The sequence below is a fragment of the Fukomys damarensis genome, unplaced genomic scaffold (assembly GCF_012274545.1).
Source record: "Fukomys damarensis isolate Sample0158 unplaced genomic scaffold, DMR_v1.0_HiC HiC_scaffold_11, whole genome shotgun sequence".
NCBI classification, from domain to species: domain Eukaryota; kingdom Metazoa; phylum Chordata; class Mammalia; order Rodentia; family Bathyergidae; genus Fukomys; species Fukomys damarensis.
Genome location: NW_022900923.1, coordinates 37,071,291 through 37,084,970, shown reverse-complemented (window position 1 = coordinate 37,084,970; position 13,680 = coordinate 37,071,291). Strand labels below are relative to the sequence as shown.

Below are 13,680 nucleotides of genomic sequence, written 5' to 3'. Positions count from 1 at the left end.
TTTTTTTTTTTTTTTTCTGTTTTAGAGATCCAAAATGAGTCAAGCCATTTCTTGAAACTCAACGACTGGCTTTTACTCTCGGGAAGGCTCAAACACTCGCTAATAATCTCCCTGCTCACCCCACTCCACCACCGGCTCATCGTTCAGGCGCAGGACCAGGTAAGAGAGCAGCTGGAAGAGGTTCTGCCACAGCAAGAGAGACACAAAGAGGGGCAGGCTGCTTACGTCCAGCTGGCAGAGCTCGCCGGCGAAGGTCGCTTCACAGAGGCACTGGAACCCATCGGGCAAGTCGCGGCACAGGCCTCTGTGGTGACACGGATTCGAGGCACAGGCATCGGTGTCCTGCTCGCACCTTGAAAATAAACACAAACACTGGAAACCCAGAGTCCTGTTGAGTAGGTGGGCTGTGAAATGGGAGAGAAACAATTTGCCTCATCTACCTAAAACAGCATAGTCTTAGCTACCAATTCCCCAAGTTTTACGCTTGGTAAGAGGGGAGATGTTCCTTCAAATCTCTTCCACAGTTTCGGTTTTCATAGAAATAATTTGTACACACACACACACACACACACACACACACACAAAAGTGTTAATTCTGGGAGATTCTAAATTATTTTTCGTTGAAATTCCATTTATAACATAAACAAAAGTAGACAGTAGATTTCATTTGCCAAAAAAAAAAAAAAAAATCTGTGTTCCAAAAGCTAAGCATAATTTGTTTTGATAAAATGACTTTCAAGTCAAACTTTCCAAAAGAAGAAACATCAATTCTATAAAGTAAACCGAAGTTTTCTTCTTCATTGAGACATTGTTTTTTTACCTAATTTTCCACCACCAACTTGTTTTTCTCCCGAAGCATAAAACATAAAAATTGTATATAATAATGGGAAATGGAGCTTCTGTAGCACACACACACACACACACACACACACACATATTGTGTGTGATCTGTCAAGTTAAGCATATCTATCTCTTCAAACATTTATTGTTTCTTTTTGGCGAAATCCTTTAAATTCATTTAATGTCACTTTTTAAACTATCATTATGTGTAAATCATCATTATGTGTACCAACAACTTGCTTTTCTGCATAGGCATTGATCCATTCAACGACACCCGTAATTCTGTAATTATTTACCACACGCCAAACACTCTCCTAAGACCATGGGGTAGAGCAGCAACCAAGACACCTATATCATTGTAGGAAATTTCATGTAAGATCTCAGCTTCAAGAATCTCTTCAGCGATCTTGTGATGTGGAAGTTACACTTTTTATTTCCCACCTCCCAAGATTAGAACGTAACATGCAGAGGCTGGGCATGGAAGGATGAAGGTCGGTGGCTGTGGCAACCCAAAGTATAACAGAAAAGGAAGATTTCTCCTAGGAAAAACAGCCCCTTCTCCTGTGAGATACCAAGCGTAGCCAAGGCGTTTTATTTCCACTTTTTGGCTTCAGCTCCTGGGCTGGAAAAAGACTTCTCTGATTAGAGCTGAGTGAAACTTGACAACTCACAAGAGCCTGCCAAGTATTCCGTGTCCTGGGTGGGCCTGAGCGTTCAGACGATCCATCATTCACAACCTGCCAGGACAAGGCTACAAAGCCGAAGGCTTAATCAGGCTGAAGAGAAACCAGCTCATCAGAGGATAGCTTTTCACTATCCTTGTATGTTACGGAAGCTCCACTTCCCTAGTCCTTGGGAATGGCCTCAAATTTTCTAGTCTTTCTCTAGCTACTTTTTTCTCAATTTCCTACCTATTTCTATTTTGTAGTAAACCGTGAGTGACATATATGGTTGTATTATACACATCAGTGGAGCTTTCATTAGAAGATAATCAATGCATAGAAAGGCAGAATAAATCCATTAGCATCCAGTGAACAAACTAAACTTTGAAAGTATAGAAACTATCGAACACTGGTTACTATTTTAGAAATCATGTTGCAGCAGAGAAGTTTGTCCAAATGAAAAGTCTCCTAGGAGAGAAAGTAAAAGTATGAGCTTTCTCTGTTTTCAGTGTTTTAAATCAATAACTTAAATACCAAAGGTGAATTTTTAAAATGAATACAAATCAGAGGAAAGCGTAACAATGTTTGCTGTAAATGCTGTACATGAGTAGCAGAGAGAAAAAAAGAAAAGAATCCAAAACTTTGGGTGAGCTCTGTGTTTGTGGCATTTACAGAAACTGATACTAAGCCAGGAAGCAACTTAAAGATAGTTAAGGAGTCATTCGATATTGAAGACAAAGAAATATCTACAGCACCAGTGTTTTGAAGATATGGAACTGGAGGTCAAGTGAATGATCTTTGAGTTAGTAGTTGCATGGAATACATGGATATAATGGAGACCAGCATGTGGCTTAACTCTGTCTCTTTCCAAGCTCATGTATACTTGTCCTGCCTCTATCACCTAGCATTTTACAAGGGTGATATGCAGGTATGGCCTGGATTTCCTGCTGTTTTATGAAAGTGGCAAGTCAGCTATGGCTATGTGATGCTAAAAGAGCCAGCTGAAAAACGGAAAATTCAAATTAGTCCAAAGCACAACTGGAGCACACAGGTATCCATCATTTTGTTGATGACTTTTAAGGGGAAATTAATTCAGAAAAATGTGTGTCAGTTGTGTTTGACATTTTCAAATGTGTTTAGTGCACATAATCGCAGATCAGATACCTCATTCTGGGTGATATATGAGAAGGAAGAACACTTTTTCTATTGTGTTAATTGTGATGAGGGAAGATTGATTCATACAACTATGCAAGCAGAGGGTTCAGAGACAGCTCAGCCTTACTGTAGCATACAGTTGGGTTGGCACCAAATCTGCCACTTAACAACTCGGCCTTAGTTTGCAAGATAAAAACAATAAAAATTTCCTTGCAGAGTTCTGAGAATTAGGAACACTATTGTAAGTGCAGGGCAGAATGCTAAACCAATGGTAATGTGCATCTGTCTCTGCAACATCTGGGTCCTACAAAGCCCAGGTCTGCACCCCTTTCAAAGGCAGGTTCCTTTGGGAATCTGATAAAAGTTATAGAAAACATGCTTTTCCTCTCTCAGTCCCATTTCTGGCCTGTCCTATAGATATCCTATGTATTTCACCTACATTTTCATCAGGTTACAGATTGTATGAAGCCGTTCATTAGGTAAAGGAGAGTTGAAGGGTTTCTACAGGAAAAGCAGAATCATCTGGGTAATATGCTTGACTTTGGGGTTTGTAGGTAATTCTACAAGGCAATCTTTCGGGTTTCTTTTACTTCAATGGCAACCGCATTTCCATTATGTATTAGAGTTAGTGGGGAAAATCATGAATCCAGAAGTATTTATTAGAAAAAAATAGCACATTACAAAACATATTTCCCTATTCAAGATCTTGGCTAATAAAATGTTCTCTTCTTTGACCCACGCTGTAATTTATCTTCTTTTTTATGGCTTGACTCTGTCTGGAACTGTGTTTCAGCCCAGAATTTCCTATGGGAACTGAGATGTACAATTAGAGGAGAAAATGAACTGTGAGCAACCCCACCCTTCTTTCGTCCAGCATTTTCATCCATAAAGTTGTAACACAACTCACCGTTCTCCAGTAAAACCCAGCCAGCACCAGCATTTTAATTCAGCGTGGAACTCTGAGCAGTTCCCTCCTTTGTAACAAGTAAGATTTGCGCTCTAGTTCCCACAGACTTTTGAGGCTAATCTGCTGTGTCTACAGAGATAAAAGTAACATCCACAGCTGTTCATGTTGTTCGTTTCACTCAACAAAACTTTTGAAAGGTTCACATATGTAATCCACCCCAAGCTAATTAAGACGTCAGGCTGGAGGACCTACAAATGCTGATCTGTGCCACATTGTCCAAGTATCACTTTCTCCAGTGCAGAGCCCACTCTAGAGGGTACTGTAGTGGATATGACTATCCATCTTTCATCCTACAGTTTTCATTGGTAAGATAAGATCTATGCCATAGGGTTGCAATAAATTGAGGGTTGGAAAGGAACTTGCTAGAGCTATATTTGCTGCTGCTTTCTTCATAAATCAACAAAGGCCATAGGAAAACTGCATCTCTGTAAAGGGCAGGAAAGCAAGGACAGCACTCTGGTACCCAAGCTCTCCCATGATTTCTCTGATGGCTTTCAGAGCTGAACTTCAGTTGCCTTGCCAAGACTTCCTGCTTCCTCTGTCATAATTCATAACTTTCTGGAACACAAGCCAAGAACTGTTCAGGAGGTCTGTCTATAATACTCAGTGGTCAATGCATTGAATTCTGAGTGTGCATGATTTTAAAAATCCTTATAAAAGCTAGAACAAATTGTTAAAGTGACCTAGAACTTCATCCTGTGGTTTGAAGGGACTGATGTTTAAAAGGTTTTTAAGAATGTCACTCAGGTACTTTGACTCACTATGTATGTGCATGGTGTCAGGTACAGTGTAGAAAAACTATTCAAGAAATTTAAAATGGATTTCATTTTGTCCTGTCATGTGCATTGCAGCTAATATGGAGAAACTAGACTAGAAGATGGTAAGCTTGTCTCTTCTCACAAGAGCTAATCAATTCTGCTTTTAAAAGAAGATAACTTAAGGATATTTCAAAGGAGTCAGAAATATTAATCAGCTTTGTAAAAGGTCAATTAGCAACACAAATGTGAAGTTTGTCTGTATCCTAGGTTTAATAAGCAGTTTTTGTATCTCAATAGAAGGTACTTTCAGAACTTTAGTCTCTGAGAACTTGACCTTGATGAACTAGGCAGAAAAATGTTCTGGAGAACTAGCTGCTAAGGCATGCACATTTACTTATCCAGCATCACTATTTAACACCACCGATTTTGATCCAGAATTTCTCATTTTTAATCAGGCCATTTACTTTTTGGCAAATGCATTGGTTGACTCATGGGAAGTAACATCTCACCAGAATGTCAACGCTTAGCACTTATCACTGTACCTGGCCACCATAGGCTTTATTTCAGCAATAGCTGTTATGAAGAAACATACAGTTTTGTATGGGCATAGCTACACGGTATGTCTGTTAAGATCTTCATGTAATTAGGGTACTACCTCTGAATTAGTGTAATATCTGTAGGCTTCCAGCCCACTCCAGCTGGTCTTGCCGAAGTCTTGGAATGTATTCCTTGTTAATGAGGCCCCCTCACCTCCAGATGATGTCCCATTTATTTAGTAAATTAAAAGCAGTACACTTTGTAAAAACAATAATGACTTCCACTTATGTGGAAATATTGAAGCAGTGTGACTTATAAGGAAAACATCTTTCTTATCTCTTTTTTATGACTCGCAATAAAATACTGATTTTATAATTTCAGAAAAAAATGAAATATGTTGAAATAGGCGAATGGGGTGAGATGTTTCTTCAGTGGAATGCTAGATGTCCCAAAGAGGATTTCCCAGTATTATTTGATTCTGTAGCAGCATATCCTTTGATTTTCTTTACTAAGCAATATTATACCTCTGTAAATTGTAGAAAATGTTACTACCATAAATGACTTTTATCAAAGTGCAAATGAATGTGTATCAGTGTGATTGCTTGGCACAATATAGAAATGACTATATAAACACTATTTTTTCCTATAAATTAGTAGGCAGTTTTGCATTTATTAGCAAATTCATTTCCTCATTTCTATGGTTAGACCTGAAACGTCTCCCAAATGCCCTCTGTGTTTGGAGGTAGGGTCTGGTCTGGAGATGCAGGTTGCCAGGTATTTGACCTGGGAGAGTATATTCTTGTCTTTGCCTCTTCCCTCTTCTCTCTGCTCTACTGCTGCCATGGGATAGAGAGCTGCCCTCCTTCAGCCCTTGTGCATGCCCTTTCTGCCTTAGAGCAAGCCAACTTTTGACTTAACCCACTGGAACCATGAACCAAAATAAACCTCTCCTCCTTTAAATTCCAAATAGTGAATATTTTGCTCTCGTGACAGGAAAGTGACTAATACATTCATTTTTGTCCTATATATAAATATATATTCCTCATATTTTCCTTTGAACTGGTTTTTATAGCTACTAGTTTTCTCATTAATTGATGGCAAATAAAATTATAAAAACATATTCCTTTTATATTTTGCTGGCAGTCAATTTTACCTTTTTGAAATAATGCTGTAATGTAGTCATTTTAGGATTTTATAGATTTATCCAACTGATAAAACTTAGGGTATTAAAGTCTTGCCTTCCCTAACAAGGCTACATTCAGATTTTTACATTTATTGTAAATGTGTTAGTTTCCTGAGTTCCTAGTCTGTCAGACCCTGGGCCCTAATTCACAAGATATATTCTAACAAAGCTAACTGAGAGAACACTGTTTACTGTCCGGCTAAAAAACTTTATACTTGTAGGAAATTTCAGCAAAATAAATCTTGTCTTTATACTGCCCAAGTGTGATGGAAGTGGCCAAAGGTAATTCCTGTTTAGGATAATGTGTATGTGTACCTCGAGGTGAGCGCTTTCCAATTTGGCAAAGAAAATGTAGGGTACAGTTCCAAAAACCAAGCATGGCATGGACTTTGAGGCTCACCTGCAAAATTCTCCTGGGAAATTTCCCAAACAGAAGCAAGAATAGCCCCTAGTGCCACTCACGCAGGTGGCCCTGTCTGCACACTGGTGACTGTGGCAATTGTCCGTCTGTGTGTCGCAGTTCACACCAATGTATCCAGACTCACACCTGCAATGGGAGGCTGCAGCTCGGTGGGAGCAGTTGCCACGGATACAGGGGTTTGCAAAGCACTCATCAGTGTTGAGTTCACAGTGTGTTCCTGCCCATCCCAAGGGACAGGAACAGCGATAAGAGCTGTAGAGGTCTTCACAATTTCCTCCATGCAAACAGGGGTTGGAGTAGCAGGCATTTAACTGCAAACAGCCCATAAGCATGGAATTTGTAGAGATTTTGAGAAACTGCTCTTCTTGACATTTATTTGTGAAACCAGGAACATTTTCAAAGTAAGAGAGATAAATGCCTCCAATTTCTATTGTACTTAGACAGCCTTGAAAGCCTTTCGTGTTGTCAGTAGATCGGTCACCCACATAAATGTCTGTATTATCTTTCAAAAAGTTGAGGCTTCCAGTCGCACCCGCACTGGTCACAAAAGGTATTTGGTCGTCCAGTTCCATCTGCCACCTGGAGGCCTGGGCCAGGGGACCTGTCATGGAAAGAGTCACTGGGTGCCATGTGCCGTCATTCACTGACTGTAAACTTCTCAGGTGCAGGATAGAGAAATTGTTGCCACTTTGCAACTGAAAAAATAATCTGGAATCTTGGATGCTAATATTGAGAAACGCAGCCTCCTCTTCAGCATGCAGTATTCTCAGATTGGTGTCCCTTGTTCTGAAACCAAATGTGATATTAGTGAGCTCTCTGGTAATATTCCCATTGCTTCTGAACAATGCTTCACTTCTCTGTCCACTCAAAACAGAATTTGCGATACCTAAAGCGAGAAGGCAAAATTAATCATTGACTTTATTAAATCTATAACATTTACTTAATATCATTATTAATAAGGATCATTACGTTAGTGACATCATATGCTGATTGCTGCACTCTGTAGCAGGTGCTTTCCTAGTTGCTTTTGTATTGTTTTTAGTGCAGAGATCTTCAGCATAGGCATTGTAGTTATCCTTTTATGAAAGAAGAAATCGAGACTCAAAGACGCTAAGTAATTGCTGATAGATATAAGTAAATAATAAAGCTGGATGTTAAATGCGGACGGCCTGATACCAAACTCCAAACTCTATATGTTTCCTTTTCATTCAAAGCCTAAGCCATGACAATTTTTATTTTTCATTTGTTTCAATAATGAAGGCATTGATTTATCCATTTAACACATAAAGAAACTCAACACAATGAAAGAAACCTAGCTATGGTGACACAGCAAGTTAACAGTACATTCTGGCTCCTGATTAAGCTGACCAGCAGGCAGTTAGTGGTAGCTAACTGATTTACTTACCTGGTGAAATTCCAGTTCTATGCTAAGCTACCATCTGTCTCCCTATAACCAAGTAGCTTTATGTGCTTGGGAAAAAATACACAGCCACATCAATTGTCCGCACTTTATGCCCATGTATTGTATGGGAGCATAGTACTTTTGGGCAATCTTATTGCATTTCTTCATTAAAAATGTTTTTTCCCATTGCACAAGATCACTAATTTATAGCTTGCTTTATTTTTTAAAATGTCTAACACCGTCTTGGGGTATGACCTCCTGTGTCGTTCCTGAGAAGATAAGAGGAGTAACAGCCATAGTTTTCTGTGAAATCTGTAAACCCGACAAGGTCTGGACCTCGTGGTCTTCCGTCCTGTTATAATGGCTGTGCTGTGCTTATTCATATTGAGGTCACCTTCCAGTCACGTACTGAGTCCCATTCAATTTCATCCCTATTAGGTGTGATTCTTTTGTGCATCTTTTCTTCTTCTGTGCTCTACATTTCCCTTCCCTTTCTGTTTTTGTCCTTTAAATGTAGAAATACTTTATAATGCTTCTGATCTTTAAAAAATCACACACATACAAGATCCCAAAGCACTCACTGGCATCCCTCTTCTCTGCTTTCTTATTCCTCTGCTCTCATTATCATTTGGACTCCTAATAGTTTTATATTCTCACTTTTCACTTTCTCGTTTCCTGTCTTATTTTAATGCATGCCACTCAGGATTTTGTCCCAATCTCTTCACTGAAACCACTTCTCAGGTTACAGTGATCTTGGTGTTACACAGCCAGAGGTAAATTCACTACTCTCATTTTCCCATCTTTGGTAGTAATTGACCTTGAAATACTGCTGTTACCTTACTTTTCAGACACTACAGCCAGCGAATATCATCTTTCATATAGACTGGTTACTCCTCAGTGTTCTTACTTCTCTGGCCACGAGGATGACTAACAGCCACTTCTCATCTCAGGACCCTCATTAGCATCATCATATGGAGAAAGAAATTCGAAACAACACCCACAAGGGTTTATGTGGCCTGACCCTGATTAACTCTCTGATTTAATTCCTTCCACTCTCTTCCTCATTCACGTCACATCTTGCTATTCGCGGAGGACAACAAGCTTGTTCCCAGGGAGGACCTTTTAACTTACTGTTACTTAAACCGAGAATATCCTCCCCCAGGCCTTTCCATACCTGACTCCTGCTCAGTGCTGCTATATGCTCAGCACCACCTTTTCTAAGAAGCTTTCTGTGGCCGTCCAAGTTTAAAAAACTTCCTTCCTGCAGGCACTGTCTATACCATTCCTGTTATTTTTCAACAGCTCCTGTTACTGTTTGAAATTAATTTGCTTGTCTGCTTGCTCTTTGACTTTCCTTCTGCACTGGCATATGAGCTTTATGAGAGCACACTTCTTTTCTGTCCAGGATCTCGCTCAGTTCTTATGCATAGAATAGTGCCTGACATATAGTAGATGCTCAGTAAACATTATTAAATAAACAATCTATAAAAGAGAACTCCACCATTGGTTTTGAAAAGTAAAGTAATGATTAGAAACCATAGCAGTAGAAAATCTTCTATATAAATACTATATAAACGTATTTCACCAGTTCTGCTGAAAACACGGAGATCACTTTTCTGTGATCTGGTTAGACTGAAATATGCACAATGTTAATCCTTCGACCTTTTGTCTGGAGCTTTGACATAATAAATATCTGTATCTAAGGTGAGTTTTAATCTTGATAAGATACAGTGATACAAATGATTAAAGTTCTGAAGACAAACTCAGGGTAATGTAGGAGCTCTACTCTCAAGAGTGTGTTGTTCTGTTAGATTTAGTCTTCTCGATATTTTTCATTTGACAAGAAAACACAATCCCATCATAAGATGATAAAATTAAGAGTACCAGAAAAAGCCAAAACAAATTCTAGATTCATACCTGTCAATTAGGAAGTGGGTGTACAATTCATGTTGTAAATTGCCTATCGATTTACATTTTTGTCTGCTCACTAAAGTAAGCCACACTTTGAAAAGAATGCTGTTGGGGTTTGTGAGGGGTTGGTGACAGATGTTCTAGTCTTTCTACAGCAGCTGGGCTTTAGCAACAAAGATTCACCACACCTCCGTCTAAGGGCTGTGTTCAAGCCCCAAGCTGCTTTAAGTGCCATGGGAGTCAGTCACTATCGCTCATTCGTGAGAGATCACTGATTTTTAGAAATCCCATGTTTGTTCCCCTGTGAAAATGTTCAGAATAATTTGAATCTTATTGTAGAACAGAGTGGGACTAGCAACATTAGTATTCTATCAAAAGATGAACAATAAAATTACAGTTAACGGGTCATTTTAAACAAGTTTCTCAGAGGTAGAACAATGGAAAATGGTGGATTTAAAATCTGTGCCAGGGAGAGGGTGTGGCTAAGTGCTAAAGCAGCTTGCTGGCATGTAAGTAGGTCCTGGGTTTGATTCTCAGCACCATAAAAATAAATAAACTGAGTAAACTTCTAGGCCACATTAAAAACGAAGTTGTGTTCTTTATGCCAACACGTCATGTTTTTTTACCTGTATATAGTATATCTTCCTTAATGTTGAGTATAAACATATATATTCCTATTGTTTCCCCAAATATATGTACAGTGTTCCGTGCTTCATATAGATTGTTGTAGATTATTAATATATTTTTTCAAATATAGAAAAATGAAGCTAAATCTCTTGTCTTTTCCTCAGTTGATTTGGGCCAAATCTAAGTAGAATGTTGGTAATAAAACCAAAGAACATTCTGTTCTCTAATTCCATTCCATTATTTTAGGACAGTGTTTTTATAAGATCTTTTATGTATATTTTTAATGTAAACAGATGATATAGTTAATGTCTACAATAGTTAAGTAAAAATACTGAGTTATTTCAAAGAAAAATAAGTCAATGTATTCATTTATTTATTGCCAGCTTAAGGGATAACAGTAACTTGAGAAACCACATAGGTATTGTGCTTGCCTTATGAGGGTTATATTCCACTAAGGAAAGAAAAGATAAGTAAATAAACAAATATACATGTAACAATATTAGAAAATGATAAAAAATATATATATTAAGAAAAGCCGCATAGGAGGACGTTTGGGCTGAAATTTAAATGCAGGGAAGAAGAGAACCTGCGAAGAGAACCTGGTTGAAGAGAGGTGAAGGTGAGGGCACTGACGGTGGGCTGGAGCCTGACCAGGCAGGTGGAGAAGTGTACAAAGCTTAGGACTCTATTGAGAATGATTCTGTAGCTTTTTTTTTTTAAAAAAAGAAATTTCTCCACAGCAGAAAGCAGAGGAATGGGAAGGTGGAAGGTGGGAATGTGGTGAGGGAGATGCAAGAAAATCTTTTGTCATGGGGAAATTTCATGGTATGCTTGTAGGACAACGGACGGTCAATCTGGTGTTGGAGCGTGAGAGAAGATCTTTAGAAGAAGAATCTCTGAATAATGCGGGAAGAGATTAAAATTCAATTAATACCATGTTTGACTATTGAGGAGGCTGTGCATCACTCGAAGAAGAAGGAATGACAGCATGGCTAGTATGTGAATATGTCAAAGCTGTGAATGTAATATTCAGACTGCTGACATTTGAGAACATGTGTGTTCAAGTACTGAAAGGATCTGGAAAATCTCTCACATGGAGAGAAATGGTCATTGCAAACCTCAGCCTGGTGCCTAATCTGTTTGATTGCCTGCATAATATATATTATCATCACAAAGAAGCCTACAAAGTAGATATTTTCATGCTGTTTTACAAGAGAGAAAGCTTTAGGTTATTTAAGGAAGTCACCTGAATTACCTGACTTTCGTAGTTAAGAAATGGCAGCAAGGTTAGTACTAGACTAGTTACACTTCTTCTGGGTCATGAGGATGGGGAAGGTAAATATCACCTGGCTTATTCTTCATACCTTACCTTCAGATAACCAAGGATCTGGGTTTTGTGTTCCGATGTCAATTTTCCATCCAGCCACCCAGGGCAGGAAGAGGCAAGAGACTAATCCAGGCCATTATACTATTGTACCAGGTTTATCAGAATGCTCACATAGGGAATGAACACACATTTCTTCAAAAAGTTGTCTGTGTCTGTATCTTTTTTATTTTACTGTTTCTCTTTGGACATTGAAATACACCAACTTAACTGGATGGATGATAGTCTTGAACTTCACCTACATTCAAAGCCTTGGGACACCAGTTGGCAGTGGGCGCTGGGAGGACATGGACTGAAATCACACCACTTTACTTCCTCACAGCCTCTCCCAGCTGTGTTCACAGGGCAGGCACAGAAGAAGTCTTCCCACAAGGAATAGCAGACACCACCATTGCGGCAGGGGTTGGACTGAGCAGAAGAGAAATCACAGGCTTGAAAGAGCACTAGAAAATACCCATGGAAATATGAAGAGCGAGAGCATGCATCTGTTGTTTTAAAATACCAATCTCCCCACACCTTTAGATGGTAAACTTTGATAGGCACTTAATTGTATCAAATGAAACTGACTTTTCTAAAGGAGAAGCTTGGAAATGAATGACGGAGGTGAGGAGAGAAAAAAGAGAGAGAAAATATAAAATCAACCTATAACACAAGAAAGATCTTTGAAGTGTAACAGTGTTCTCTGATTTACAAATTATTTAGCACTGTGTTAGTCACATTTCTCTGTTTGCCGAGACAAGATACCAGACACCCAAAGTTAGAGGGAAAGGGGTTTATTTGGCTTACGGTTTGTAGAGGTTTCAGTCCATAATCAGTCCTCTCCAATGCAGAGCAGAAACAACATGACACACACACAAGGCAGCAAAGGTAACGAGAATTAACAGCCTCTCTCTGCCCCTTTTATCTTATCCAGACTACTTAGAGTGGGTAGCACTCTCACCCTTAATCCTAGTGCCCTTGAGTTTAGAGTTGCAACATGAATCAATTCCAGCTTTACACACTCTAGATCCAGCCTATGACCACATGAGGTTTTGGGGGGACAGCTAGACCCAAACCATAACAAGCACTTTCACCTGCGCTATCGCATGAGGTAGGAATTATTACTCCTGTTTTTACTGATGAAGATGCTGATGTCCTTCCAACTGCTGAAGGTCCTATAAAGAAGCAAAATAATGAAGCTTGGTGCCTAATTGCTCTGGGTCCCAATTCAATGCCCTCTCTCCTTGTTGGCTTTGCCTATGAATCAGAGACATATGATTATTATTTCAGTTCTTCCAAAGTCCCTTAAAAAGTAGCATCAAAATAAAACAAAAAGAAATCTTAAAGCCTAGACACTATTTTTCGCTGGTCTGCTATTAACGTGATGTAGGCTGGTTACATAAACCTGTTATTCTTGGTGTTTGTTTTGTTTGTACTGGGTCTAAATAAGGGTCATGTGCATGCTGAGCATGTACTCTACTGCTGAGCTACACCCTAGCCTGACATAACCTTTCTAAATTTCAGTTTCTTTGTCTGTAAATAACATAGAGAGTGATAGCAATGCCTCTTTTATACAGTTGTCCTGGAACAGAACTAAAAGGGTTAATACTTGTGGAGTAGTGCTGGGTACATGAGAAATGTTTGCAAAATAATGTCGCAGTGATTCATTTGTGTATATTTAGGACTCTGTGTAGGGTACAATAATATTTGGAGCTCAACAAATGTTCAGCTCAGTAAGTTCCTCTGTTTCCTTTGAAAACTCCTGCAGAGCTGACAGTTTTATGCATTTAAAGAACCTCTTAGAAGAGGATACGAATGAAGTGAAGTAAAAAAGGGCTCTGAAAATTATATTTC

At 39.0% G+C, this 13,680-nt stretch overlaps 1 protein-coding gene across 1 annotated transcript in view; it reads right to left on the bottom strand.

Moving 5' to 3' along the window:
* Crb1 (crumbs cell polarity complex component 1) overlaps nucleotides 1-13,680 on the bottom strand; it is a 143,132-nt gene that overhangs the window by 36,902 nt on the left and 92,550 nt on the right. The window contains 4 exon segments of the mRNA XM_010635413.3: nucleotides 226-352; nucleotides 3,565-3,693; nucleotides 6,503-7,409; nucleotides 12,090-12,255. Of these exon segments, the coding sequence (XP_010633715.1) occupies nucleotides 226-352; nucleotides 3,565-3,693; nucleotides 6,503-7,409; nucleotides 12,090-12,255 (1,329 nt within the window).